At 36.1% G+C, this 27779-nt stretch overlaps 8 protein-coding genes across 11 annotated transcripts; 2 read left to right on the forward strand and 6 right to left on the reverse strand.

Moving 5' to 3' along the window:
• Window positions 1-2451: 2451 nt before the first annotated feature.
• AT1G69170 (Squamosa promoter-binding protein-like (SBP domain) transcription factor family protein) lies at window positions 2452-4752 on the forward strand. Its single transcript, NM_105584.6, has 4 exons — window positions 2452-2664; window positions 2834-3518; window positions 3622-3758; window positions 3854-4752. The coding sequence occupies exons 2-4, from the start codon at window positions 3010-3012 to the stop codon at window positions 4423-4425; spliced, it is 1218 nt and encodes a 405-aa protein (NP_177077.3). The 5' UTR covers window positions 2452-2664; window positions 2834-3009; the 3' UTR covers window positions 4426-4752.
• On the reverse strand, window positions 4734-6525 carry CRC (Plant-specific transcription factor YABBY family protein). The gene is made up of 7 exons (NM_105585.3): window positions 6223-6525; window positions 5925-6044; window positions 5723-5831; window positions 5574-5622; window positions 5383-5458; window positions 5224-5286; window positions 4734-5144 (listed from the first exon to the last, which is right to left on the reverse strand). The coding sequence occupies exons 1-7, from the start codon at window positions 6322-6324 to the stop codon at window positions 5118-5120; spliced, it is 546 nt and encodes a 181-aa protein (NP_177078.1). The 5' UTR covers window positions 6325-6525; the 3' UTR covers window positions 4734-5117.
• Window positions 6526-10395: 3870 nt separating this feature from the next.
• Window positions 10396-12402, reverse strand: AT1G69190 (Dihydropterin pyrophosphokinase / Dihydropteroate synthase). Its single transcript, NM_001334402.1, has 3 exons — window positions 12293-12402; window positions 12090-12142; window positions 10396-11965 (listed from the first exon to the last, which is right to left on the reverse strand). The coding sequence occupies exons 2-3, from the start codon at window positions 12091-12093 to the stop codon at window positions 10515-10517; spliced, it is 1455 nt and encodes a 484-aa protein (NP_001319354.1). The 5' UTR covers window positions 12094-12142; window positions 12293-12402; the 3' UTR covers window positions 10396-10514.
• A 1005-nt stretch (window positions 12403-13407) lies between these two features.
• FLN2 (fructokinase-like protein) lies at window positions 13408-15749 on the forward strand (the record flags this gene model as incomplete). Its single annotated transcript, NM_105587.6, has 5 exons — window positions 13408-13448; window positions 13697-14031; window positions 14114-14766; window positions 14847-15318; window positions 15406-15749. The coding sequence occupies 5 exons, from the start codon at window positions 13408-13410 to the stop codon at window positions 15747-15749; spliced, it is 1845 nt and encodes a 614-aa protein (NP_177080.3).
• Window positions 15750-15821: 72 nt separating this feature from the next.
• AT1G69210 (Uncharacterized protein family UPF0090) lies at window positions 15822-17442 on the reverse strand (the record flags this gene model as incomplete). 2 transcript variants are annotated; one of them, NM_105588.3, is made up of 5 exons in its annotated part: window positions 15822-16266; window positions 16357-16465; window positions 16564-16739; window positions 16827-16897; window positions 17181-17442. In NM_105588.3, the coding sequence occupies 5 exons, from the start codon at window positions 17440-17442 to the stop codon at window positions 15967-15969; spliced, it is 918 nt and encodes a 305-aa protein (NP_564954.1). In that variant the 3' UTR covers window positions 15822-15966. The 2 variants fall into 2 exon arrangements, with proteins under 2 accessions (NP_564954.1, NP_001117572.1); NM_001124100.1 differs by having other exon boundaries at window positions 15822-16465.
• Window positions 17443-17472: 30 nt separating this feature from the next.
• Window positions 17473-23669, reverse strand: SIK1 (Protein kinase superfamily protein). 2 transcript variants are annotated; one of them, NM_105589.4, is made up of 18 exons: window positions 22738-23669; window positions 22492-22580; window positions 22300-22407; window positions 22059-22166; window positions 21803-21893; window positions 21555-21607; window positions 21362-21424; window positions 21180-21224; window positions 20879-20914; window positions 20258-20313; window positions 19835-19916; window positions 19468-19596; window positions 19219-19357; window positions 18724-18874; window positions 18334-18538; window positions 18050-18253; window positions 17869-17954; window positions 17473-17781 (listed from the first exon to the last, which is right to left on the reverse strand). In NM_105589.4, exons 1-18 carry the CDS (start codon window positions 23501-23503, stop codon window positions 17682-17684), a joined length of 2511 nt encoding a protein of 836 aa, NP_564955.1. In that variant the 5' UTR covers window positions 23504-23669; the 3' UTR covers window positions 17473-17681. The 2 variants fall into 2 exon arrangements, with proteins under 2 accessions (NP_564955.1, NP_849865.1); NM_179534.2 differs by having other exon boundaries at window positions 22819-23555.
• On the reverse strand, window positions 23637-25155 carry SP1L2 (SPIRAL1-like2). Of its 2 annotated transcripts, none has more exons than NM_105590.3 (3): window positions 25033-25155; window positions 24218-24503; window positions 23637-24007 (listed from the first exon to the last, which is right to left on the reverse strand). In NM_105590.3, the coding sequence occupies exons 2-3, from the start codon at window positions 24467-24469 to the stop codon at window positions 23927-23929; spliced, it is 333 nt and encodes a 110-aa protein (NP_177083.1). In that variant the 5' UTR covers window positions 24470-24503; window positions 25033-25155; the 3' UTR covers window positions 23637-23926. The 2 variants fall into 2 exon arrangements, with proteins under 2 accessions (NP_177083.1, NP_974110.1); NM_202381.2 differs by having other exon boundaries at window positions 23696-24007; window positions 24218-24497; window positions 25033-25092.
• Window positions 25156-25265: 110 nt separating this feature from the next.
• On the reverse strand, window positions 25266-27696 carry MES15 (methyl esterase 15). Its single transcript, NM_105591.3, has 5 exons — window positions 27075-27696; window positions 26439-26675; window positions 26179-26322; window positions 25871-26005; window positions 25266-25789 (listed from the first exon to the last, which is right to left on the reverse strand). The coding sequence occupies exons 1-5, from the start codon at window positions 27600-27602 to the stop codon at window positions 25499-25501; spliced, it is 1335 nt and encodes a 444-aa protein (NP_177084.2). The 5' UTR covers window positions 27603-27696; the 3' UTR covers window positions 25266-25498.
• Window positions 27697-27779: the final 83 nt, after the last annotated feature.

Consider the following 27779-nt stretch of genomic DNA (forward strand, 5'->3'; position numbering starts at 1 on the left):
GAATAACACCACTATATATATAGCCTTTCTAAGGATAATTATAAATGTATTGGTCGTACGTTAGATTAATATCCGACTAAAAACCTTTTTTGATTGTAACTTAAACCTCATTTAAATTTGTGTCTGTTTACTGTCAAAGATCTGTTGAAATTGAAAATTTGACTTAAGAAAAAAAAAACTAAATAGTGATACGAAATACATTTAATGAAAATTAGTCTTTTGTCTCATGCCAACAAAAGATAATTAATTCTACTTCAATCACACACTAGCTTGGTTAAAAAAATTATATATCTTGTTGTATTCATCTCAGAAACACTGTAATTATGTATATGTATGTAGGGAGATGTTTTTTTTTGGTTTTTTTTGTCAAAGACATATGTAGCGACATATGCTTTTTACTTTTAATATTTCAATCGGATAAAGAATTTTTTGTAAGAACAAAAGGTTTACTAAATAAACCGAACAAAGCAGATAAATGTATCCTACAATGAATTCATGCGCAGTGGCAACAAAAAGAAGGAAACAAAAGAAAAATACTCATGACGGTAGAAACAATGATACATGTCACCAATATAGACTAAAGTCGAGTATATAAAACGAATGAGTTAAAAAAAATAATGAAATGAATAAGTAATACATTGCTTTCTCCTATCATCTAATGGGTGGAGGGTCCAAACATGTGATTATCATAAAGTTGAGGTAATTATGCAAAGTAAAATTAATCTTACAAATAAAGACACTTAAAATAGTATGTTTGGAGTTTTGTTAGGTGAGATAATAACTAACGTCATATATGTTGTCACACATGTAATTTCAACAAATTTTTATTTATTATTCGATTTGGACCGATTATACTAAATTCAATTGCGTTTCGGTATTATTAGTCATGTGGTTAAAGAAAATTCCATGTGGTTAAAGGAAATTTTGTTTGGATCACAAAATATTTGGTTCAGTTTTTTTCCTTTTCTTATGTCTAATTTGAATAAAAAACAAACTCTGGTCTTCGATCTAAAATGTAAAGTTAGAACCTGAACTTTCTATCGTTCTCAAATACAATGATAGAAATCATGGCCAATCTTTTTGGTGCACACTCCATTGTCTGCACTCTGCACAGTAACTGTTACATCATGATTCATGGAATAGTATGTTTGAAATCTTTTGAGAGTTTTCGTGAAAATGGAAGAGACCCCGCTGGGCCGTAATTAATGGGCTTGAAATACGTCTTTGCTATGCTACGTAAATTGATGGACCTGGCTTTGCAAAATTGGAACCAACAAACAACTCTTTTTCACATATCCGTTTGTTTTAATTTTTTAACTTTTAAGTCTATGATCAGATTCAGATACACACATAATGTACGATCGAATATACTTACAACTTCTACATAGTAATATATGAGAACCGATCTAACTATATAAACTTAAAAAGTTATAATTTTACAGAAGAAGTATTAATAGCAAACAAGTGTTAAGTAATTAGGACTTAGCTTTAGATTCCATCACCTGAAAAGTGCGGTTGGTTGGCCAACAAGATATGCTCTGGCTCCCACCAAAAAGAAAAAAGAAAAGGGTTGATTTTGTAATAAAGCAAAAGGTTTGGGTAGCGTCAGAAGGCTTTGTCTACACACGCTCCACCACCAATCTCTTCAACTCGCTGATTCTCTAATATTTTATTTATTCTTTTTGCAACCCCAAAGTTTCTTTTTCTTTTGAGGAAACCCCCCCATACATTCTTCTTCTAACTTATGCTTTAATTTGGATATATATTCTTATTGAAACCGATTTATTTAAGAAGATTAAGCCCTTAAACAAATGTTTTCAAATTGCTATATAAAATACGCTTCCCCATGTTGTGTATTTCTTTTTTTTCTTAATCTTTACCATTTCAAAGCCGCCAACAAACAAAATAATTAACCAAAACGTGTTTGTTAGAATATAATCTAGAATATAACCCAAAATTATAAACTTTCGCTTTGGACGATGTTCATTGTGAATTCTAAATTCTTCATTGGTTTTGATTGTCGTCAACATATTTATATCATCATTTAACATTTGTTCGAGATAGTGTGAACACATAATTTTGGCTGTTCGTCTACAGTGTGAATACATGCCACATTGCCACCGTATTATTTGTATGTTATTTGTGACTCAACCAAGATTTTGTTTAGGTGCTGTTCCGAAAGCATCATCAAAAAAAAAAATGTGTACAAAGTTTATTAGGTTAGTTTTAACATAGCAATAACACTAAACTAAATAAACCTAAAATTAGTTTTATCACTAATTTTGATGGTAAAAAATAGGAGGCATGACGTCAACTTCTCCATTCTTAAATTCGATTTCTATAGAAACTTTTTTACTTCTACTTTTTTTTTTTGTTTTTTTACTTTTACTTGATCGAACAAAATAGTGTCGGAAAACAAACACAAATAAAATTTACAGGATGAAGAATAGAAAAAGAAAAAAAAAAAAGAAGCAAAAGAGAGAGAGAAGTGGAGAAGAAGATGGGTTTAGTGGAAATCATGTTGACCCCAAACAGTATCTGCTTCGACGTCACCTCTCACCTTATTCCTTCGATTCCCCATTTTTCACTTTTCTTATATTTTCTCCACCTCTCTGTCTCTTTTGCTTGCTTCCTATACACAGTTCTTCTCTGTTCCTCTAATCGGTAAGTCTTATTCTTCGATCCTCTGTTTATGATTTCGTTCACCTCAATTGCATTAGATGGAAGATAAGAAACTCGAAAATTTCGTCTTAATTTATTTGTTCCACTGATGATCATGTTGTGTGATTGCTTTCTTGATAAAGTATTGATTTTTATCTTTGTTTCTTGTTAGGGTTTGAATCTTTTCGTCAATTTCTATCTGGGTTTTGTGTTAATCGAAGGAATAAGTGAATCGTCGTCTTGGGTTTTCTCTATTTAGAAGAAAGCTTCCTCCTTTAGGGTTTCTGCATCAGTTATTGAATTGCTAGTTGTCGTTGAAGAAAGCAGAAATTGATTATAGTGTTGCTGATGGATTCTTGGAGCTACGGGAGAAGCGTTTTCATGTCAAATGAAACTCTTTTACCTTGTGATACTTTTGCTAAGAATAGAAGATTTGAACAGAGACTCTCTAATAATGATGATGTGTTGATTTCTGACATGGCTGGTAACTCCAATGGATTCAGTGCTGTTTCTATTACTAAAGTTGTTCCTGAAGAGGAAGATGAGGAGAACATATCTTCTTCTTCAAAGTTCTCTAGTCAGGAATTGAATAGGATAGATTTCAAACTTAGGAGCTTTTTGGATTTAGGAAATGATGATGATGATACATCCTCTAGAGGTTTTGCTCTGCCATCTAAAAAGTCTCGAGCTTCAAACTTGTGCTCTCAGAATCCCTTGTGTCAAGTTTATGGGTGTAGTAAGGATCTGAGCTCTTCGAAAGATTACCACAAAAGGCATAGAGTTTGCGAGGCTCATTCGAAAACTTCTGTGGTCATAGTTAATGGTCTTGAACAGAGGTTTTGTCAACAGTGCAGCAGGTTTTATTCTTTCTCCTCTCAAGTTGTCTCATGCTCTGTAGTCATTTCAATGTTCTTGATGGATCTTGATCGTTTGTTTCTTTTACCTTTTTCTTCTGTTCAGGTTTCATTTCCTCTCAGAGTTTGATGATGGCAAAAGAAGTTGCAGAAGGCGATTAGCCGGTCACAATGAACGAAGAAGGAAACCTGCATTCTATTTCCTACCGGGTAAGCGCCATAAGCTTCTTCGCACCTCTCAAGGTACTCACTCTCTGCCTTTTCCCTATCCATTGATGTATTGAATTAGCAAACTCGTGCAAATTTGAATCTATTCTGTATTTTATGATCTTCCATAGATGTAGTAGGCAACAAGTTTCTGGAGAATTCATCATTGGTATTGCCAGAGTCATTTCCTGGTAGTCTCTTATACAGAGTAATAGATGAAGACGACCACCGTACAAGTAGACTCGTGAGTTTCAAAGATGAACCTACTTGTTCCATGTTTCCTACTAATGAGCAAAACAGCAGCAGAACTTATGAATCTAAACCAGCAATTTATTCCACGGAAGTATCCTCCATTTGGGACTTACATGAGACGGCGGCATCACGCTCTACTCGTGCTCTCTCTCTTCTGTCAGCTCAGTCCCAACAACACTTGTCTAAGTTTCCAAACACAACGTTCTCAATCACCCAACCCAACCAAAATCTCAATCACTCATCATCAACTGACTATCATCAGATGGAACAACCGTTGTGGATCGATCCTGGCAAGACCAATTCTGCTGGTTCTAGTTCTTGTAAAGGAAAAGGAACATCCACGGTTGATCTACTGCAACTGTCATCACATCTTCAAAGAATCGAGCAACAGAGGAATTACACTGGTGATGTGAAGCAGGAATATAATGAGCTTTATTTCCCTGGCTCCTAATAAAAGGTTACAACATTCTTATTCCTTTAAACCGGTTCGAGTTTCTTGAGATTGTTCTGCAGAAGGACAAGACAAGCCTGCATGGCTTGATTAGTTTGTGATTAGATAGAGGAATTAAGAGGATCAGATCATGTTACACGTATTATTGTAATTTGTAACTGTTGTGTTATTATTCACCAGTCAATAATGTTCTGAAGAAAATTGCTTCAGATATCTATGCCTACTTCCTTTTCACAGCGTTACAGACAATTTGTATATATACATGTAATGAATATTCGCTGAAAAAGTGAATTTTTACTTTTGTTTTGTTTTGTTCTGTACACTCACGTCATCTGAGGACTGATCTGAGATTCTCGAGTTCGAAGTTACGATGTTGAAAGTTGCAAATCATTGGGGAAAAGAAAAAGTGTCCCAGATGGAATTAAGGAATACGCATATAAAATTTTGATAGGATTAAGACAAATAAAGACCAGACATAAACGTCCAAAGGGACATAGCAAGTGACGTTACTTTCAAATCTAAAGACAGACAGAAATATAAAGTCATAAAAACTAAGGCAACATCATTTTCTGCAACATGACATACATAAGAAAATTACACAGAAGAACAACACAAGATGAGAAAAACGACGCAGCCACTCGCACACGTGCATGCGTTTGTTATTTTTAGGCTTCTTTTCCCCTGAGTTTTGTTCACTTCTTCTCACCGAATCCCAAGCCCTAATTGAACAAAACATTTTAAATCTTTATATAATGTATATAAATATGTCCTTATGCAGACTTAGTTTGTATAGCTTACATGGATCATGTTGTGGCCTCCGGAAGTAATGGAAGTAGGAGAGTTGGGTATGTACTTAGCCCACTGTTTGTGACATTTTTCATTTACACAAACGAAATTGTGAAAAAATAATATTAAAGGTGACAACAATGGTTGGTAACAAAAAGAGACTTGTCTTACATTTTTGGCAGCAGCACTGAAAGCTTCACGGTGTGGTATTTCCGGATTGGCACTTTTGATGCGTTGGATCTCATCCCTTTTTATATTTTGTTTCAAAAAAAGATGAAGAAGAGTACTAAATTATATTTATTTTTTATGCATTAAATTTCATAATTAACTTGGAACTAAAGAGTATATGTCAAAGGTTAAACCTCATGAAGCGGTTGTATGCAGATGGGAGCCTCTGCTTCTTCTCAGGAGCTACAATACCAAAGATGTTCAACAGATAATCATATATATGTAGATAGTGATTAAGTTTATAGAAGAAAAAGGAGTCAGAAATGGTAATAAGCTTAATTACGTTTGACGACAAAGGGAGGTGAGGGAGATGGGGGCTGGTCGCTGGAGGTGGAGGAAGAGGAAGAAGAAGAGCTTCCCTTCTTATAGTCACTTCCACCAAAGCTCTGCATCTGCTTAGTTAAAACAAAGATTGGCTTAGTATCAGTTTTTTGTATAAAAAGAATTATACTCGTATGTATAACTATAACACAAGTGTTATATACCTGAAGGGTGAGGCTAACATGGCCTTGAAGAGGAGGAGTTGTGGTGAGAAACGAGAGGTTACCACAATGGCCGCATTTCACCGTTACCGTGTCAAGCATTCTCTTCAATGGTATCCCAACCTATATATGTGTGTAGATTCGGTTTACAAATTAGCTCGAAAATTTGAAGAAATATATATATATATAACATAAACAACAATATGTATAGCTTAGCATGTATGTGATATTATCAACATATATAGGGTCATGCAAGTATATATATGCTTATATATCTTCTTATATGTAGGTAATAATTTACCGCGAGGATGGTGTTGCAGATGCTACACCGGACGTAGTAGAGATGTTCGGCTTGAGGGGAAGCCCTTGAAGCCGTCATGGTTGGTTTCTCTTCTAGGTTCATGGTCTTTAGCGAATGGATTGAAAACCGCTCTTGAAAGAAAGAGAGAGAGAGAAAGAATCAGAAGAACTTTGTAGAGTTAGGGTTATGCTTATTTTATGAGTTAGGAGGCTTGTATTTATAGAACAATCATAGTGAGACCATGACATATATATATATAGAGAGAGAGAGAGAGCGATACAGATTGTCAAAGTGTTGGACGTGTATATGCAGTCCATAATTGCATTTTTATTGTTTATTTTAACAACATTTAATATCATCTTATCAAAAAAAAAAAAAATGAATATCTTAAACTAATGACTTCTGGTGTAGACACGAGTTTCTAATGGTGACATTATGTGTTTTCTTTTTTTTTTCGTTCTTTTTTTTTGTTAAAGACATTATGTGTTTTCGTTGGATATTTACTTGCTATATATTCTATTTTGTAATCACTGTAAATGTTTTAAAAGATAAAACAAATTGGATCAACAAGTTCGATGATATTAATCTACGTTTCCGCATAAAATTTCTCTGGATATAAAGAAGGAAAAAAAATGATATCATTAAGCTGGCTAGGGATTGCAAGAAAAATTACAAATGTATATTAAACTGATATTTAGAAAAAAGATAGAAGAATTTAATGTAAAAACAAACTTTTTAACAAAAGTAATTTTATGTCAAATCATATATATGAATTAAATTAAAGGGACCGGATCTAGGGGTTTATGACTTTTATCTATGTTGCTACTATTGCAGATGATATAGTACATGCCTCCCTCTGCAAAATCTTGCAGACGTATTTAATTTTGCTTCAAAAATATCAAGACCCTAAATGTCACTCCTCGTACATTAGTTTTTGCTAAAATAAGCTGTGTTGGACATTATTCAACCATGTCTTCGTATAAATATGATTTATAATTAACAATACACCTTAATCATGTGTAATAAAAATAATAACTATTAACTTATCCAAAATTACTCAAGAGAGTGAAAACAATCAATCCAATTAATACTTTCGTAGAATAAATATTTTCAAACAAGCATATACATATGGTGTAAGATACCATTGGTTTAAGATCGATATATCTATGTTTTCACTTTATATTCACTAGCCTCTACATCGTACAGATATTAATTATGACACATATGCGATGCAAAAAGACAAAAATAGATGACCAATTAAGATATTAAAATTATATATTAAACAATACATGGTGTGAATATGATTACATTTATTCAAGTTTGATGCCAGCAAGCCTTGACTTGCCCACATGTTATAAATTAAGAATGGTCCTTTCCTGATCTTTTGATCAGTTTTTTTTTTTTTTGTTTCTCTCATAAAATTTTCACGCAAAATGATTTCACTGCAAAACTGAGGACAAAACTTGTCATGATTCACAACTTTTTTCTTCATCGTGAAATTTTCACTCAATTGCATTAATAAGTTAAATATAAAAATCGTTTAACTGTAGAGAAACAACCAAAACAATGGATCTTCTTCAGAACATCCAACTATACATACATTGGACTCAAAAGCAGAATCTCTTGATTTGCCACTTATATTTATTTTTTTTGTTAAAGGATTTACTTTATGTTTAAGGATGTTTTCTACACTGCACTACAAATTTTCTGTTTGAGGTTATGAGGGTTAACATATATATAAAAGTTAAGTTCTCTATACTGCTGGATTCTGAGTTATGTATAATCATTTTGACATGAGACAAACTATTAGTCCAATCCATAAAAAGAGTGATAACTCATCAACATAGCTTTTTGGGAGCTATACACGCTTTATTGTTGAAATTTGAGACAGAACAAGCATATATATTTGTTGGCATACTAATTATAGAGAAGATGGATTAAGAAGTGTGGGCTTTGAGTTAAATCAAAATCAATTTAAAAAAAATATATTCAAAAAGAGAAACTTGAAAAGATAGTGAAGAAAGGAGGAGCTATAGGATGGATTCCATCTTTTGTGCATGCACTGCCCCCACAGGGAAATTGGAAGGAGACAAGTGATCAATCACACGTCTCTTTCAGTGACTAACTTTTTTGCATTCTTCACTTTCCTTAGATTTCCTACTTCGACACACATATTTAGCTTACTTACAATTTTATTTGATTAGAGTTTTCCTCTCAATGTTAGAACCAATATATACATACATTGAAGTTTGCTCTCAAAGTTAGAACTAATACATAAATAGATTAATAAAAGTCATGGATTTCTTTAGTTAATAACAACAAAAACAAAAACAAAAAAAACAAGAAGAAAACATGAATAACTAACTATTTTTATTTAATATGCTTTTAAACATATATTTTGTACCACTGTACGGTAGTCTAATTCCAAAATCAACAATAACAAAGTCTCTGATCGATATAGTATCTAATTTTAAAATTTTATTGATACTTTAATTTGCATCTAAGAAACTTTAACTATGGACAATGAGAAATTATCCTCAAGTTTTATTTATGTATCCATTTTTCTCAATAGAAAATTGCATCATAAAAAAAAAAAAAAAACTAAACCAAATCTCATCATTGGCATTAAGAGACAAATGTGAATATTTTCAAATTTTGACTTGAAACATCCTAGACCAGAGGTGTAACTGAAAAATTTAGAATATGATCAGTTGAAAATAGAAGATTAATTAGTTGTACGTAATAGGGTAATCGTGGACTAGAAATAATGAGACGATATCTATATCTGCATCTTAAAAAGGTGACCGAAATTAAATTATGTTTATTTTAAAAAAGGTTGGGGACTATCAACTATGACTGTGAGAGATGGGACGATTGCCAAAAAAGGGAAGAGAGCTAATAAGAAATTAGGGTTTAGTCAGGTTTCCATGCTCGTATAACTTCATTACTCCGACTCTTTAAAGCGTTGCCTTTACCCTCTCCTCTAGCTATCTAGCAATTTAATACTACCCATTATTCATGCATCCACTACTTTACGTACACTTAATATATAATAATTTTTCTATTTGTCATGTATATCTCAAAATATGCCCTCTTTTTCTTGTCGTGTACTAAATTTTTCTTGTGCCTAATTATCATGGCTTAGTCGACTTAATATTGAATGATAACTAATCAATTAGCTTACCGGTTATGAGGAGACGAGCGTTTATATTTTTTATGTTTGTGACTGAATCATTAAGAACTTTTACATATCATGGTTTCGGTGTTCAAAACTCAGATTGACAAAGTAATTGACCATTATATATATTATGGTGTTTTAGTGGTACAACATAATCTAAATAAGTGGAGGTGCAACATCTGTAAACTTCCCTGAGCGATCTTTTTTTCTTTCCCTAATTAGAAAAACAAGAAATTCTATAATTTGAAATGAAACGAAAAAAAGTCAAAAGGAAAGTTCACCAAACCCACTTGAGTTTAATAGAAACACACAAAGCTAAGAAGTATCACAGTTCACATCACACGTAGAGTCTCTACTCATTCGCAGCTTCTACTCTTCCTCTTCCGGAAACCCTATCGCTCTCTTTCTGATTTGACTTGTCTTTATTATTTATTAGTTGTTGTTCCTAATTAATCACTTTCTCTTATGTGTTTTCAATTTAGACAACGTAGGCTTTAATAGTTGATATTTCTCGTACCAGTTTTGAAAGTTCTCTTATTCTAGACATTAAACTTTATTGATCTTACGCCTCCATTTAACGTTTTGCTTTATGGTTTTTGATTAGACTAAGTTATCTGTTTATTTTTATTTTTCTTCTATTCTAAATTTTCATTTTCTCATGTTTGTTTTGTGTAGGTATAGTTTCTTCTATATATTTTAAATATTAGTAAGAAATTTTCCTAACCTCGATCGGTTGTCATAAATTTGATTATGCCCAAAATACTCAAATGTTGTTAATACCGATATGACAGGTAAAATGAAATCTAAAAATATCACAAATGAGTACTTTTTATGTGTACTTTGTGAGTTAAGTCCCAATACGAAAATGAATCATAATGTACAGTATCGGGCTTTTTATGACAAGAGATCCTACTAAACTCTTGTGGGCTGAATACAAAGGCTAGCAAATAAGACTTAAAAGAAACTTTACAACTGCGAATAGACAAAGGGATTTTAAAACTGCCAATAAACTTTATAAAATGAACTAAATTCTTCTGAATTTCATACGGAAAAACAAAATAAACTTATTTTTAACACATCTCAAGTCTTAAAACCATACAACAAATCATATCAACTAATCAACATTTTTGAACCTTTTCGTCATCATTGCATCGCATAGCCTTGCCGCGTCTACATTATCTCTAACATTATGAACTCTAATGATATTAGCACCTTTTAGTATCCCAGCAGTAACACAAGCAACAGTTGCAGCATCTCTTTCACTTGCCTCAGGACGACCACAAATATCTCCCAAAAATCTCTTCCTTGAAGGTCCTATAAGTATAGGTGCATGAGACAATCCTATACTCTTCTTAGCCATCTCTTCCCTGATTTTTGGTAGCTCCATGACAATATCTAAATTATGATCTATTCCCTTAGAAAATCCAATTCCTGGATCAATCATAATCCTCCAAGCTGGAATCCCAGAGAGTTCTGCTTCTCTTACTCTCTCATAAAGCTCTGTGGCAACATCTTTGCATATTTCATTATACTCCAAATTCTCTTTGTTTTGCATTGTACATGGATCTCCTCTCATGTGCATGATCATATAAGGAACATCAGAATCCGCAACAACCTTATGCATGTTCTCGTCTAAACTTCCTCCGGATACATCATTCAAAATGTCAGCTCCATTTCTTATTGCTTCTAAAGCAACCTCAGAGTTAAAAGTGTCCACTGATATGAGCTTTCCCTTCATCTCTGCCATACCGCGAACAACTTTTAAAACCGGAATCAGTCTATCTATCTCTTCTTGACTAGATATTCTTGAGGCCATCGGCCGTGTTGACTGTGCACCGATATCAATAATATCTACACCTTCAGATATCATAGACCGGACCCGAGAAACCGCGGTATCTACCGATTGAAACTTACCTCCATCACTAAAGCTATCAGGAGTAAGATTAAGTATACCCATCACATAAGTTTTCTTAGAAAAATCCCATAAATGATCTCCTATTGGTATAACCCTTTGTATAATACCGTCTTTTCCAAGCAATGACTCACCACCTAACCGCTCCCACGCTTGGAAAATTCCACCTGAATGCATTGAGAGTGAATGCCAATATGCAACTATTTTATCATTATCAATATCTTCCGTTCCAAGCAAATCTACCAAAGGTGCTAAAACAAATGGTCTTTCCCAGATTCTCTCATGGGGAATGATAAGTTTATCAGAAATTATCTTGTGCTTTCCATAGAACAATATGTCCAAGTCAAGTGGTCTTGGTCCATACCTTAAACCATTTTCTTCACGACCCATCTCTTTCTCAATTTTCTTGAGAACGTTCAAGAGTTCATGAGGTTTGAGCTTTGTGACACCTCTTATTGCAGCGTTGAGAAATCTTGGTTGGTCGGTCACATGAACAGGTTCTGTTTCGTACAAACAACTGTGTCTGGTTACACTGATCCCATAGTCTTTCATCAATCGTAAAGCTTCTTTGAAATTATTCATTCTGTTTCCAACATTGCTTCCCAAAGCTATCACGACTTCTTCGAAAGTTGTTGTTTCCAAAGATGTGAAATCTGAGTCATATACAAAACATGTTTCGAAGGTGAAATATGATTCAATACTTAACAGAAATTAGTGTATCAAAACGTAAACGCTGTTTTTTTCAACGAAAATGAAACGGATGAAAAAGATACGAACCCATTTTAGAATAGGTTCCTCCAAAATATCAGTATTGTCTGCTTCGATCTGACCTTAAAGTATACAAAACTATGAGTTTAGTCTTAGATAACAACGAAACAATTATTAGAAACACAAAAAATGGGTTCTAATATTTTAAGAACCAAGGAAGTAAACAATACTTATGTATGAGAGAGGCAAGGTGGTAGCCAATTTTCACCTACTTTTTTTCTGAACTTGTTGTGTTATCCAAGTACCTTCTGTCTTTCACGCTCGTCAAAAGTCAGCTTCTCTTTTGAATTAGATATGAAGATCTAGAAAAGAAAAGAAAAAAGAGAAGAAAACTTTGTTTTTAGAGAGATTTTGAAATTGGTAATGAATCTCTCATAATTTTGAAATTGGTAGTGAATCTCTCATAATTCTTTTCATTATCTATTCTATCTTTTACCATTTAAACATATATTTGGATAGATGATGGAAAATTGTGTGTTAGTCTCCAGCTATTTCATTCCATTTTTAAAAAATATCAAAATTTTCATAGATTTGTTCTGACTACATCAATTTTCTTTCATTCCACTCAAGGCACTCATGGTTACATTACCAATAGAAATTAATTAACCATACAAAATTCTAATTATTATAACTCCAGACGATATTATTTTCACTATATAGCAAAAAATAGCCGTTTTACCATAACATATATACAGTCTATATTTTTTGACGAAAAATAAATAAATATACAGTATATATATATATATATATCCTCGTGTTAGAATTGTATTAAGTTTTTCATCACACCATCTTTAGGCATTATTTCTATGCCAATCAAATCATTTACTCGTAAATCATCATAGTAATTATGATTTCAGTTAATCGTAAGTTTTTTGTAGCTTTGTGATGATGAGCCAATTAACTTCACAACAAAATATTTTCCTTGAAGTAGTTTTTTAATAGCAAACGATTTCACGAAAAACTTTACATAACAAATATTTCTACCTACATTAAAAGAATGTCATATAGACAATACTAAATTCACTAGCTTTAAAGAAGAAAAATGAGCCGTAAATAAATTATAGTAGACAGAATAGGGACATCTTGACGTTTTAGTATTTTGATCATAGAATGCTTGCCGTTTCGTTAAAGCGCTAAACCTCCTCCTCATCCTCTCCCAGCTAGCTCCTCTTGCGGTTTCAGAGCTTAAACCCCAATCTCCCTCAAAACTCATAAACATATTGCTCTCCTTTGTTCATTTCTGGGTTTACGCTTCTTTCGACTTTATGGGTTTCGGAGCTTAGTTTTACTACAATTTCGTTTGGAAAAGAGCTCTTATTTGATGTTCATGGCGTCTCTCTCCTTCACCCAATTCTTATCATTCCCCAGGTCCCTTTGCTTCTCTCTCTCTCTTGTTTTCTAACCTTAGGAAATTTTAGTATATGGGTTTCTATGGATTTGGCGTAGAACCAGTTTACTGCCCAAAAATGTGCGAACTTTAAGTTTAGCTCATCTTATCTTTCTACAGAAGAATGGAGTAACAATGATTTGAATTGAGGGCTATATTTGTCTTTCTGTTTGAAAATTTCACATTTTGATGTAATGGTTTTCTCATAGCTGTGCTTTGATTTTGGCAGATGCAATGCAGATGTTCCTTGTCTGCTCCAGTCGCATGGTTTTGTGAAGTTTAGAGGTGAAAGATGGAATGGGAAACAAAGCTTTTCTATGGCTGCTGGTAGGAGAAAGTTATCAGAGTCAGCACCTCTTGAAGAAGAAGGTAATGATGGAAACGGTGCGGTTGTGGGAAAGAAACCATCTAAAAGTGTTAAGAGAACAACGAAGAAGAAGGTTGTGGTTAAGGATGAACCATTAGAAGAAATTTCTGAATTTTTGGTTGATAATGATGATGTTTTAGACAAGGAAAGCATTGTCTCAGCTTTGAAACCAAAAAAGACAAGAACTAGAAAGAAAGGTAATGACTTTTACCATTTCTGAGCTGATGGTTCTCACTTGATGATTCACGAGTACTTAATTTGAATTCGACATATATACAGCTGCAGCAGCTTCTTCTGATGTGGAGGAAGTAAAAACCGAGAAGAAAGTGAGACGAAAGAGGACTGTTAAGAAAGATAAAGATGTGGAGGATGATTTAGCTACTATTATGGATGCTGAGGTTAGTGATGTCGAGGAAGCATTGGCTGTTGAAAGCACTGATACAGAGAGTGAAGAAGAAGAGATTGATCTGAGTAAACATGAAGGTGAAGATATTAGTCACACTTATGGATGGCCTCCTCTCGTGTGTTGCTTTGGATCTGCACAACATGCTTTTGTGCCTTCGGGAAGGCCAGCAAACAGGCTATTAGATTATGAACTACACGAACGGATGAGAGATGCAAAGTGGGCTCCAGAGAAGTATATCCGGGCTCCTGGAGGATGTGCAGGAGGTGTTGCTATTGCTCTTGCAAGCTTGGGTGGTAAGGTTGCTTTTATGGGCAAACTTGGGGCTGATGACTATGGTCAAGCCATGTTGTATTATCTGAATGTGTGCAAAGTCCAAACTAGATCAGTTAAGATTGATGGTAAAAGGGTTACGGCGTGTTCTACTATGAAGATCAGCAAGAGAGGTCGCTTGAAATCGACTTGTATTAAGCCATGTGCAGAGGATTCACTTTCAAAATCTGAAATCAACGTTGATGTGCTCAAAGAGGTAATATATTGTCCTGGAGATTTGGAACATTGAGTTTTTGGCTCTTTTTCTTGTTCACCAATCTCTTAACTTTGGTGCAGGCGAAAATGTTCTACTTCAGCACGCATTCTCTACTCGATAAGAAGATGATGTCAACTACGATACAAGCCATCAAGATATCAAAGCAACTAGGCAATGTCATTTTTTATGACTTGAATCTCCCTTTACCACTATGGCACTCCAGCGAAGAAACCAAGTCTTTCATACAGGAAGTGTGGAATCTTGCAGACGTCATTGAAATCACAAAACAGGAACTTGAATTCTTATGCGGAATCGAGCCTACTGAAGAGTTCGATACAGAAAACAATGACATCAGTAAGTTTGTCCATTACCCGCCAGAAACTGTGGAACAGCTTTGGCATGAAAATCTCAAGGTCTTGTTTGTGACCAATGGCACTTCTAAGATCCATTACTATACCAAAGAGCACAATGGTGCTGTTTCCGGAATGGAGGATGTTCCCATTACTCCTTTTACAAGGGATATGTCAGCATCTGGAGATGGCATCGTTGCAGGTACATTTTCACTTGTGTCATTTGTTTTTCATAGCAATTTGGAAGTTATGCTTGCGATTAACTGAACCACACTACTCTCTATTTCAGGTCTAATAAGAATGCTTACGGTTCAGCCAGATCTTATGAACAATAAAGGGTACCTGGAACGCACAGCGAGATATGCAATTGAGTGTGGTATTATTGATCAATGGTTGCTGGCACAAACCCGAGGATATCCTCCAAAGGATGACATGGAAGAAGAAGAAGATGATGAAGAAGAAGATGAAGTGGAATCAGATCCAAACGGTATAAGATCGATAACAGAGAAGGAATACAGAACCTCAAAGCCTTATGATGAACCAGATGGTCCATACGTTATGAAACCAGTAGAGGAAAGGGAGTACAAGAAGTTAGAGCTTGTTGGCTCAATGTTTGAAGATGGTAGTTTATGATTTTCATAAGATTTGATAATGTTTCTGTTAGTCAGCTTTTTTTTCCTGTTCACATCTTACAACATCTTAGTAGTGTGAATTTTTGTCATATGTTTTGATATCTCACTCACCATCTCAACTAATACAAAATCACTTGAAATTATCCGGAAACAGCAATGTGAAACTGCAGTGACGATGAACTTACTTTAATAGCAACTCTACTTCTACGTCTACTTAACTAATCCAAGTAGAGATTTATCTTCTTGTGATCTGCGAAAGGCAGTGTGATTCTCAAGTCCTTTTGTTTCCGGCTTAACGGTCTGCCTTTGCTTTCGGGATCTCTGTTCTCCCTTACATCTGCTAATTTCCAGACACAGTTATCTGATTCTGCATCTATAGACTCCAAGAGGAACACTCCACTCTTTACTGCTTTCCTCGAGTTTGTTTCTTCTACATAGCTTACTGTCATTGGCATATCCTTGAATCGGGGCAAGTCCTCTGGGACTCTCAGTAGCCTCTCCGCTCCTGGAGATGACACCTACACAGAAAAAAAAAAAACGGAAACAAAATTTTGTAACAAAACTGAACCAAGTGAGAGTTGATTCACTGGGGAAAGACTCTTTTTGACCTCAAGGGCTAGATCCTCTGGGATTACTTTTTCAGCCCCAGCATCATCTAGTCTTTTCTTAAATTCTCGACTAAATTCCTCAAGCTCATCCATGGTAGGACATCCATATCTTTTTTGTACAATAAAAAAGAAGAAGCTTTCGTTAATTCTCAAAACATACTGCTCTTTTGCAATGGTTTGATGATATAGAAGGGTGAAGAATCTTACTCAGTGGAGAGTTTGTCTAGTCTGACGTATATATATCCACGCGGTGAAGTTTTGAAAGCAAACAATTCCAAGTCTTTCTCAGACTGCTTCAAAACTTGTGCAGCTATAGAGAGAACTCTTTCACCCCATGCTACACCTTTAAGAACAATTCCACCACCATCTCCTCCATCACCAAGCTGTAAAACAGAAGAAAGATTAGCTTATAAGAATCTAAGAAACAGAGTGGCGATTTTGACGTGAAAATGTAGTAGAAAGAGATATACCTGTGATTCAACATCCTCATCTTCGTCTTCTTCCCAATCTTCTATGACCTCAACATCATCAGTTGCTTTATCTGCCAATTTGATTGGAAGCAATGTTTTATGAGACCAATTAGTATCTTATGACCTTTATGAAATACCAGATTCTAAGGACAAGAAAAAGCATTAAAATCATAAGGTCAAGGAAGCGAGAGAGCAAGCAACATTGAGAAGATACATTTTTTAGGCAGGAGACATTTTAACAAACACCTTAAAGACAAGAAAAAGGCAAACACACAGAAAGACCGTAAACAAATCCTAAAACCCAGAAAACAGAGAGGCAGTCAAAGAAAACAAGGTTTATTTATTTTATCTTACATTCAAAAGTGTCTTCTTCGTCGCCATTACTACCGGCGGTTTTTGGCGGTCGAGCTGAAGGAGAAGGAGAAGAAGACGAAGAAGAAAACGTAGAGATCGAAGAAGAGAAAGGAAAATAGCGAGGAAGAGTAAGACGTGTCGTCGTCTTTGGAAGTAGTAAGGAAGAAGAAAAAGTTCTAACGGAGATACAAGTCGCCGGTTTGGTAAAACGGCGAGAAGCTCGGAACAAAGCAGCTACAAAGAGATTTTGGTATCTCGCCATGCTTTTTCGAATTTCCCACAGAGACACGACTTGTAATAGTATTTATTATTAAACCTAAGGGGATACTATTTATACGAGTGTTACAAAATCCGTTTGTTCCATTCAATCTTCTAGCAATTGTGCTAAGAGGAGACAAAATTGATTGGTTTTTAATAAAAACTTCTAGGAAAATAAACATGTACTTGCTGAGACGACCTATACTAATACAAGAGTAGCAACAGATATGAACACAAGACTATTTAGAGGCGGAGAATAGTGCGAAGAGTATCGCACAGATTCTGAATGGTTTGCTGCTCCTGCGTTGCTTGCAATTCCTGCAGCGGCATTTCCTCGTAACACCTGAGATTTATGCAATGGGTGTTTAAGGTTTTTAGCCAGACGTTAACAAAAATCACTAAACTGGGTTTACTATTTTCTTAAACGTACGCTCTGTGGTAGGCTAAAACTTGTGCAAGGTTCATCAGAGAAGAGCTTGTTGTCAGTCTTTGGTATACGCTTGGAGGAAGAGGCATCTGCATCCATTTCATACTCCCACAGATTAATAAAACATTATGATTCACATTATATAGAGTTCAGAGAGAGAGAGAGAGAGAGAAAGAGTTTCGACCTCGTTTTGTCCACGTCGGCCCTTTTTGGATTGGGGATCAGAAGAAGTGAAGAGCTCCTGAAGTGCTTCGACGGCTACAGTTCCATTCCCATCTTGTTGCATGCCTCCGATCATGTTCTCTGACAAGAGTGCGATTGGGGATATATCTGTTGCTCTCAAGAACGGTATCGGTACTGTGTTTCCAGCTGCGTAGATTGACCATAACTGCAGGAAAGGTGACACATTTTAACCCTACAACGGCATTGACTAGACTCTAGCACATACACAGCACAAAACTAACTAACCTTATCTTGCAAAGCAAAAGCTTTCCTGCCAACAGTTTCATTTTTCAAGGTACTACCACTTGCATCACTGCCACCTTCCATCTGTGTTCCAGCTATGTTATGTAGCTTGGTTCTATGCTCATGAGATGAACTTGCCTGCATGCTCTGTGAAATCGAAGCTTCAACTGGAAGATCAATAGCCGGAGGCTTCTTTTTGTCATGTATCCTAGCAACCATTATCAGGTTAAATTATGCTCAAGAAGCAAATTCATCATCAGATCATGATTGTTATATTTCCAAGTAACTTTCTTTTCAATAAATTGGATGATCTGAAGGAAAATCTAAGTGTCTATTTATGTAAGTAGATATACCCCAGTAAAGTAAAACGAAAGGGTTACACAGATAAAATACCATGAGTCAGGTAATTCTTCTCCTGGGAATTCGCGAGGAACACCTTCAAACTGAGAAGATGAAGATTCTTTTTCTCTGACAAGCTGAGACCTGGAGTCACTCTCCTCTGTCTCATCCTCACCATGAACGATCATAGTTCCGAAGTCACCACCTGATCACATGAGCCAGTGCAAACATAAAGTTACATGCTTCTGAAACCATGAAGGGAGCAAATTATATCCAAGCTGTATGCTAAAAAGGCTGCTGAATAAAAATCATCAAAACATCATCCCCTAGTGTTAACTATACATCTCCAAGAAAATGCACTCAACAATTCTTATGATGGTTCGAAAATGCAGATTGCCAACTTGTAAAGCACTACGAAACAGGCCGTGGTTCACAGCCCATGTTTATAGAAGCATACTGATTAGTCAACAACAATACACCATTTGGTTGAGAATTCCTTATGTAGAAGTATGCAATATGGACATAGATAGTCATGCATATAATACTTGCCTTCTCCAGCCAACACAGTGTTGCCAGTAATATGCTGCCGATTCAGGGTGCTGGTTAGAGGTGCTTCGGTCGAATTTTGAGGAGGTTTAGATGGAACAGTAATTCCAAGCTCCTCGCTTGATTTTGGACCCAGTGTTGACTGTTACAAGAGTAGAATATAATGAAGATAATTATAACTTGCAAAGATATTAGGAAAGAAGATGGGGGTAACTAAGAGAGTGGTAACCGTTTGAGAAAAACAATACATACAGTGTCCTCCAAAGAAGGTGCGACAACACTTTGCGCTTGCAGAGCCATTGTAGCTCTGATTTGTCTGGACTTCTCAATCTTTGGCGACATTGCAGAAGCCCCAGTTTTACATCTCTCAACAAATTTGTGCTGAATTTAGTACGAAAGAGTAAATGGCATTAGAAGAACACAGAGAATATAAACACTAAATTGCATGCCAGCTATGAAAGTGATGGTAATTCTGACAACTAAAGCTGAAGATATCCTAGTATTGACAAGATAGAGTTACAGTTAAGCTGAAAAGAAAAAAGTAAGAAGGAAAAAAGAGAGTATTGAGATACACATACTAACGATCTCTGGCGTACATGCAGAAGACTATTATAGTTACCTTAAGCATCTCAGCTGCAGTTGGGCGAAGACGTGGTTCCTTTGTGAGGCACTTTGCAACAAAATCATGAAAGACCAGGGACCTGCAGAGAGTAGCAACCAAGAGTCGAATATTCCATAAGATATTGCCAAGACCTCTTAACAAGAATTGCATTACTATGCTTCAGAGCGCTTAAAGGTCAACGCTTTTGTACAAATGAATGCTGCCAACCACATATATAAGATTTCTTTGCCAGTGCTAGAAAAATTATTAAACCGATGAGAAAAATGGTTCTGGAGCTAAATAATAGACCATGAATCGATAAAGCACTGTTTGTCACATACTGTGGATATGCAATTACTACAGCACATGTGGATGATTTGGACAATTTTCTTCTGCTTAATGATAATCCTCGTGACAATTCTAAAGAGGTTGAAGACATACCATTTTTCTTTATCCTCGAGCATTGGAGCTGGCTCGATGGATATCATGAACAAAACCTAACAAAGACAGATGTTTGACATGAGATATTAAATAACGACTATAGCACGATGAGATTAGTGGCCATCAAGTAAGCAAACAAGCAAAAAATTATCTCTTTTAGCTAGTATTCAACACTAACAATCAAGAGAAGGCCTTTTAAGAGTATTTCAAGACCTCCATTTTCTAGCCTAATAACTCTCATGTTTATTGAAAAATTCCATACCAGGTCTATACAGATTTCATTCCATTTCAATTTACAGGACAAACTTAACAACAGCAAGCTGCTTTGACATTGGTTTATAACAGACCTAACCAAACCGCTTACAACTAAAGTTAATAAACGGTTGGAGCCAACCACATTTATAGAAACCCTTGAAACGAAGCCAAACTCGCACTGATGTGAAACAAATTGTTTTAGGTTTGGCTTCGAGTCCTGATTCACTTCCTTTCAATTTTCCACACAGAGAAAAACAAAACCAGTAAAAAAAGGGAAAGACTGTAGAGTTTGCCCATCCTAAACTCAGCAAGGTGCCTCATCACTTGGAAATATAATTAAAAAGCAAGATGGCTTAATATACCAACCCTCATCGGATGAACTGATGATCTTGGAGGGAGCCCCTGGAAACAACACAACCAAAAGTCAGAAGAAAACCACAGGATTATTAAGAATAAAATAAGGAAGCAGCGAGTTAAGTGACAAGGGGTCAAAGGTGTTTATCAAAATGTAAAATTTTCTTCTTTTTTTCCACAACATGTCAGGCGAGAGCTCAGTACAGCTAACAGGACATTCAGCTCTCAAAACAGTCACTAACTTAGTTTGCTTGCAAAATAGTCGGATAAAAAGTATTAAACTGTTCACCTAAGAGAAATAGTTCCATATTACCTCTGCCATCTCAATAGCTGAAACACCAAGAGCCCATACATCAACCTGTATTAAAGAGTCAAAATTTCATCAAGTTGTAAACAGGAAATCCTTAATTCTCTACTCTCTAGAAAACTTTGCAGTCTTAGTTTCTCACTAGGTTATGTATCAGATGCTAATTTACTTTCAAATAGGACACCTACCTTCCCATCATAACGATTTTCCTGAATAACCTCTGGGGCCATCCAATGTGGAGTCCCAATGAACTTCAAACAAGCCACAACATTAAAGAATCCACCATCAGGCGCAAAAAGTCTATAAGGCTTTGATTGCCTGATTGTTCAAAGAAAGTTTGACGAAATAACCATAGGAAACTTTATTCATATAGGTATTTACCGTGTTTCGCTTCGACATAGTGCGAGTAAGTTGAGCTGCAACCCCAAAGTCACCTGAAAAGATAAGGTAGCGAACTTTGGAATCAGCATGCAGCTGTAAAGCAATATAAAAAAAATCTAACTAAAAACCGATAAGGCTAAGGAAGATTCGAAGCTTTAAAACATAAAATCCAGCATGTGTAATAGAAATAACATAAGTAAAGCCCACTCTTCAAATAGGTGGTTATATAACTCCCCAAGCTAACTTACCCAACTTGACCTCTCCTTGTTCAGTTAACAAGATATTTCCACCTTTAATGTCTCTATGGACTTTATATATTGAGTGCAAGTATGCAAGGCCCTACAAAATAGATACAAACAGAAGTATAAGGCCTATAACATGTTGAAGCAGATGAGTGCAAACAAAGACGGAACCATCAAATACAGGAAAGCAGACATCATTTTTCTTCTTCATGCTTCTAGCCATTCTAGAAAGTGAAAAAGTTTACAGAAATTGTGTGCATACCTTCAACGCCTCCCGACATATATATGCTATCTGATACTCCTCTAACGCCTCCTCAGTAACATTCATAAGATCAGCAACACTTCCACCTCCACAATACTCCATCACTATCTGTCAGAAGACATAAATCAATAACTAGAGAGACCGTATACATAAACTATAATATATAAACGAAGAAAAAAAACTGATTGCAAACAGTAAGAGCTGCTATATCCAACAAAGCTAACCAAGCCCAGATGCTCACCCAAAGATAATCTTCTCCTTGGTAACTCCCTAGGTAGCGGACAACATTAGGATGATTACATTGCTGCAGCATCTCAATTTCTCCCCGGATCTCTTCATACCCCTCCTCCTAATAAAAGTAGAACTTGAATCACATAGAGTGCTTTAGCAACTATGACATTTGAACTTATGTTAAAGGACAAGCTTTTAATACCCCTTCAGTAAGTGATATGACTTTCACAGCAACAATCTCTGATGTTTTCAAATCTCTTGCCTTGTATACAGATCCATATGATCCTTTCCCTGCCAATCCAGATACCAAATTTGATATAGTAAGCAAGAAATTGAAACAAGTACTAAGGGATATTGATGGCTGATCATGATTATAGCAACATAATGGAGCAAATCCGATAGAGACAAACACCAAATTAAGTCTATGAAGCTAAATAGGCTAATTTACCAAGTTCATTGAGGAATTCGTATTTGGTGGTTGGATCTTCTCTAGTAATGCTATCCGGAAGAGACGTAGTCGACATCTTACTGTTTTGCTGCTGCATTTTCCGATTATCTTCACCGTGAAGTTTCGAAGAAGAAGAGGAAGGATCCAATTTCCGAGTCTTACCACCAAAATTTGATTTCTGCATACTCGCAACAGCTCTTCCCATAGTTGTCATATCAATCTCCTTGTCTTTCTTCTTTCCCTTTTTATCCTTAGATTTCACAACAAACGTACCGTAGTCTCCGTCGTCGTCATCATCATCTTCTTCTTCGTCTTCTTCATCAGAAGATTCCTCATCTCCGCCTCTCGCTCTCCTCCTAGGACTAACTCCCATTCGCGGTTTGGACGAGTACGGACTGTTCTTCTTACTATGACTACTCCGATCTGTTTTCACAATCATCGTACCGAAATCTCCAGATTCATCACCGTCGTCGTCGTCGTAATCGAGCGACGCGCCGCCTCCGAAATCCTTGGGAAGACGCTTGAGAAGAGGAGGAAGCATAGAATCGTCATCATCATCTTCCTCTCCTTCTCCGTCACTATCGCCTTTGTAGACCATTGTAGCGTATAAATCGACATTTTCGTCTTCCTCAGGTTTGGCTTTACGTTTGTCTCGATCTCGACCTTGATCAGAATCAGAGTCGGAGTGGACTACGAAAGTGGAGTATATGTCAGGTTTGGGCTCCGGTTTCCGGCTCCGACGAGATTTCGGCGAGTTATGATCCATCTATGGCGACTCTAAACCGTCGTCGCCGGGAGAGAGAGAAAGAGAGTCAGGCAAAGAGTAATACGTCTCGTCGTTAAAATTAATGATGACAAATAATTTTTAAAAATTAGGAATGGGCCAACTAAAATATTTTGCAAGCTGGAATATTAATTTAATTCTCTGTTTTGTCTATGACCTCTAAAGACATTACTGTTTCTTGCATAATCTGTATAGGATTCGATTGGTGAAATAAATCGGTAAAAAAAAACTAACGATATCAGAGACTGTTATCGTTCGAAAGACATACAACAATTGAAGCACATATGCGTAGAAATTTAGAGATTATACAGATTTTATTTTTTGCTAGGGAACAAGAGGTTTCACAAAATGATAGAAGTGTGACGTGGGATAAAGAAGATAGAGTGACCAAGTTGGCCTCAGTAGCTAGTTGCTACCACCACCAAAGAGGTAATCAAGAGACGAGCCACCTCCTGGAGCTGAGTGAACCTTGGTCGATGGTCGGTCCTGCGAACAACAACCAAACAAGATGTTTTAGTAACTGTACCATAAGTTTTAGACGATTATTGCGTTGTTAGCACAAAGCAAAACCCATCAGTCTATTTGATCTTCTTTCATTTTCAGACAACTAATCTAAGAAAAGTAAAGATACAGATGTTTTTGCTATCCGATAACCAGCACACAGGACTCGATTCAGCGAAAGAATTAAAGACATACCGTGATGAAATTGCCTGTGTTTTGTCCTTCTGCACGCATGTAATTGTTTGCAGAGTTGCTATTGAGACCAGCAGGAACTTGTTTGATGCTATCAACAGCGTTTGCAGCAGCAGCTTGAGTAGGTGGAGCATGAGCAGAAGACTCAGTTTCAGCTGGAGTTTTGTTAACGGCTGCTAGCTTTGGAGCCTCTCCGCTCCCAAAAAGATATCCCAAAGAACTTTGTCCTCCACCTGCACTAACTCCACGCCCCATTCTATCTCTCTTGCTTCTCTCAAATGTACTTTAGCTTATGGATTCAGAAATATGATAAAATCTTGAGTCAGTATCATATTTTACACACCCAAAAAAAAAAAACATTACCTAATAAACGATATAAAACAACAAAAGAGAATTAGTGGATTAGTCACTCAATTAACCATACTTTGTTTGTGAAAGCTTCTGTAAGAAAAACGTTCACATTTTTACAAGGAAACAAAACCAAAACATGAATTCAGACTTGAGAGTCATTAACAACTTACTTATCATCACCAAAATACTACAATCATTGAAAAGACTTGCCAATTGAACTTTGAACCACTCATCGAAGAATAATTCATCTAAACCTAACAAAATAAATTTCTCAATATTCAATAACCTAGACCTAGAGTATATATACAAACATTCTTTCATATATCAATCAAATTAATTCTACCTATTCAAACCTATCCGTTGATATGCAATGCTACGAACGCAACATGCCAACATACATAGAAAAACTTCTCAAATCAAACACCTAAGTTGAGAAGAAAACAACACGAAACACCAATCTAGTTTACCTGATCAGCAAGCTAAGGTGATTGGAGAAGAAAGGGAAGAAGACGAGCCAATGAGAGAAAGCAAGAAGCCTGTGAATTGTGATATATAGGTGACTGATAATAGTAAGGTGATGCTAAGCTGGCACGTCAATTCAACAGAACAATAATCATTTCACTCTATAAACCGGTGTGTTTTGTAACTTTAACCTTTTTCTTTTTTTGGTTATTGATTTTAACCTTTTTCTAGTGTAATCCAAAAATTAGTTTCGCTTTTTTCTAATCTTTTTGCATTAATTAATCAAAACTTTCACAAAGTATTACTGTTTGGTAAAACTGTTACACACGATGAAAAAGGGACCCATTCCGAAATATGTTTTTGGTTCATATCTCTCCAAATTAAAAGGGCAAACAAATCGGACAATTATCTCTAACTTTATGTTTTACAGGATCCTATGTCCGGTTCAGTTTACATAACCGGTAACATTGATCAAGAAGATTTCTTGGGAGGTAATTGAGAAATCTCAACGAGTATCCGGTTCAAAGACTGAGGACGAGAGAAGAAAGGTGCATGGTCAGAGCCTTTGAGATGAAAAACTTGTTCTGGAGGGTTTGATTTGATCATTGCATCTTGGAGAGAAACCGGTACAGCGTAATCATCCTCCATGGTTTTGATGTAGAACCGTCGGATTGAACCGTAATTTTTCTCCGACACGTGGAGCTTTTCGACCACTGGTGCGAACGGGATTGGTCTCATCGATACCGACGCTAATGCAACGTCCTATAGTAACGAAAACAAGTCGGGTTTAGTTAAACCGAATTGTACCGGTTCAGCTATTTATTAGCCTAATGTGTTGTGTACCTTTGGAGGGCTCTGATTAAAGAAAAAATCTCTAAGCAATGATCTGTCGAAATCAACGGCTGTTGGAGGGTTCTTTTTGCCGTTGGCGTACAGAAATAGATGGACTTGTTCCATCAGATCATAATTTGAGTCAGGCTGCGAATCAATTGGTTGCGATTAGATTTTAACGACGGTTTCTAACACATAAGAAACACTATCACTTATTTTTCAATTTTGCTGGTTCATCATATTGGCAATTAAATGTCAAAATTTGGCTGCTTAGTGTATTAAAAAAAAAATAGAATTAAAATGTTTGAAGAAAAAAAAACCTGTTGGTTAAAGAGATCGAGAGTGCTTTGGGCATTAGCCAACATAGCAGCAGATATGAAAATAGCCTTAGCGATCTTAGAAGGGTACATCTCCATGGCATAAGACATACAAGCTCCTCCAAAATCATGCCCCACTAATATCACCTGCACACACCCATTAATTAATTTATATCCTAAACTCGTTGGTAAATTAAAGTATAATTTATACTATTAATAATTAGACCAAAACGAACATTGTGATAATATGAAAATGATCAGACCTTCTCGGTGGGTTTAAGGGTGTCAAAGAAATGGAGGAGTGGTTTGACGTATTGAGCGAGGCTAGTGATGTTGTTTGTGTCAAAAGAGCTGACACCGGAACCGGTCAAGTCAACGGCGTCTACTTGGAAACCATGTTTCTCTAAGAGCGTTATGGTTTTGTACCAACACCATGCACCAAACCCTCCTCCATGAACCAGCACGAACCGCTTTGTCTCCGCACCTTCGACCTTTAGCTCCTGATTTCATCCATTTATATCATATAATAAGCCTCAATATAGGTGTCGACATAGAAAAAACAATCTCAATAGAGAATTTGGCTAAAACAAAAGATTATTGTAATTAACCATGTGTAGCAAGTGCTGTTCTAACACACACACACACACACACACACAAAATTGTAAAAACATTTAACAAAAATGTCATTTTATATTTTCATTCAATCTTTTTGGTTATTTACTTAAATTGCTCAAATGAATCTATAGGAACAAGCAGGTTCAGTTCTGACCGGTTTGAATGGTTCCATGAATTAATCTAGCTAGGAGTTGTATCTATCTTGATCACATTCAAAGTATCATTATAACAAAGTCAAATAAATGGACATTATTGTGGGAGATAGGCAAATTAAATTTGCTTGCCTTGTCTAGAAGCTGATTGGGTTTAAGAACAGGATCAGTGCTTGATCTCTGCCTATTGCTAGAACTTCTAACGTATCCATAAGTGGATTTCTTAGGAGTCAAGGCGCCGGAAACAGAACCTACGGAGGCGGCTACAGCGGCGGTAGGTGGCTGAGTGTAAACGACGGAGGTGGAGCGTCGGAAAGGAGGAGCAGAGTTGCTGTTACGAGGCGTTTGACTAAAGAGAATATTAGTGGCAGCTAATGTTTGGTCTTGAATAAGAGAGTCTTTCTCATGATCATGATGATGTTGCTCTTGGTGGTGTCTTTCTCTTATCTTCTTTTTTGTCTTGATCCCTCCTTTCTTGGACGTAGACGAAGTTGAGGATCCGGAGCAAGAGAGAGATGGTAGTAATGTCCGGCGTCGGAAAGATGGTATCAAAGACAGCCTCCGAACGTGTTTCTCGGAGCTATTACCGTTGACGACGGAGCTAGGTTTCTTCTGGTTTGGATCTTGTTCTTGTGATATGCATCTTAAAGAGTTTCCCATTTTTTTTTGGTTTTTTGGTTTTTCTTGTAAGGTGTAGACACGTTTGTAAGTGTGTGTTTATATATATGAAGCATGTTCGTGCTTGCATGTGTATTGTTTTGATTCTTGATGGGTGAAAATGAAGAGTTGAGACTCTCACGTTGTGAAGCTGTACTTAAAATGTAAATCTGTTTGATC

Source organism: Arabidopsis thaliana (genome assembly GCF_000001735.4).
Source record: "Arabidopsis thaliana chromosome 1 sequence".
In the NCBI taxonomy this organism is placed as follows: domain Eukaryota; kingdom Viridiplantae; phylum Streptophyta; class Magnoliopsida; order Brassicales; family Brassicaceae; genus Arabidopsis; species Arabidopsis thaliana.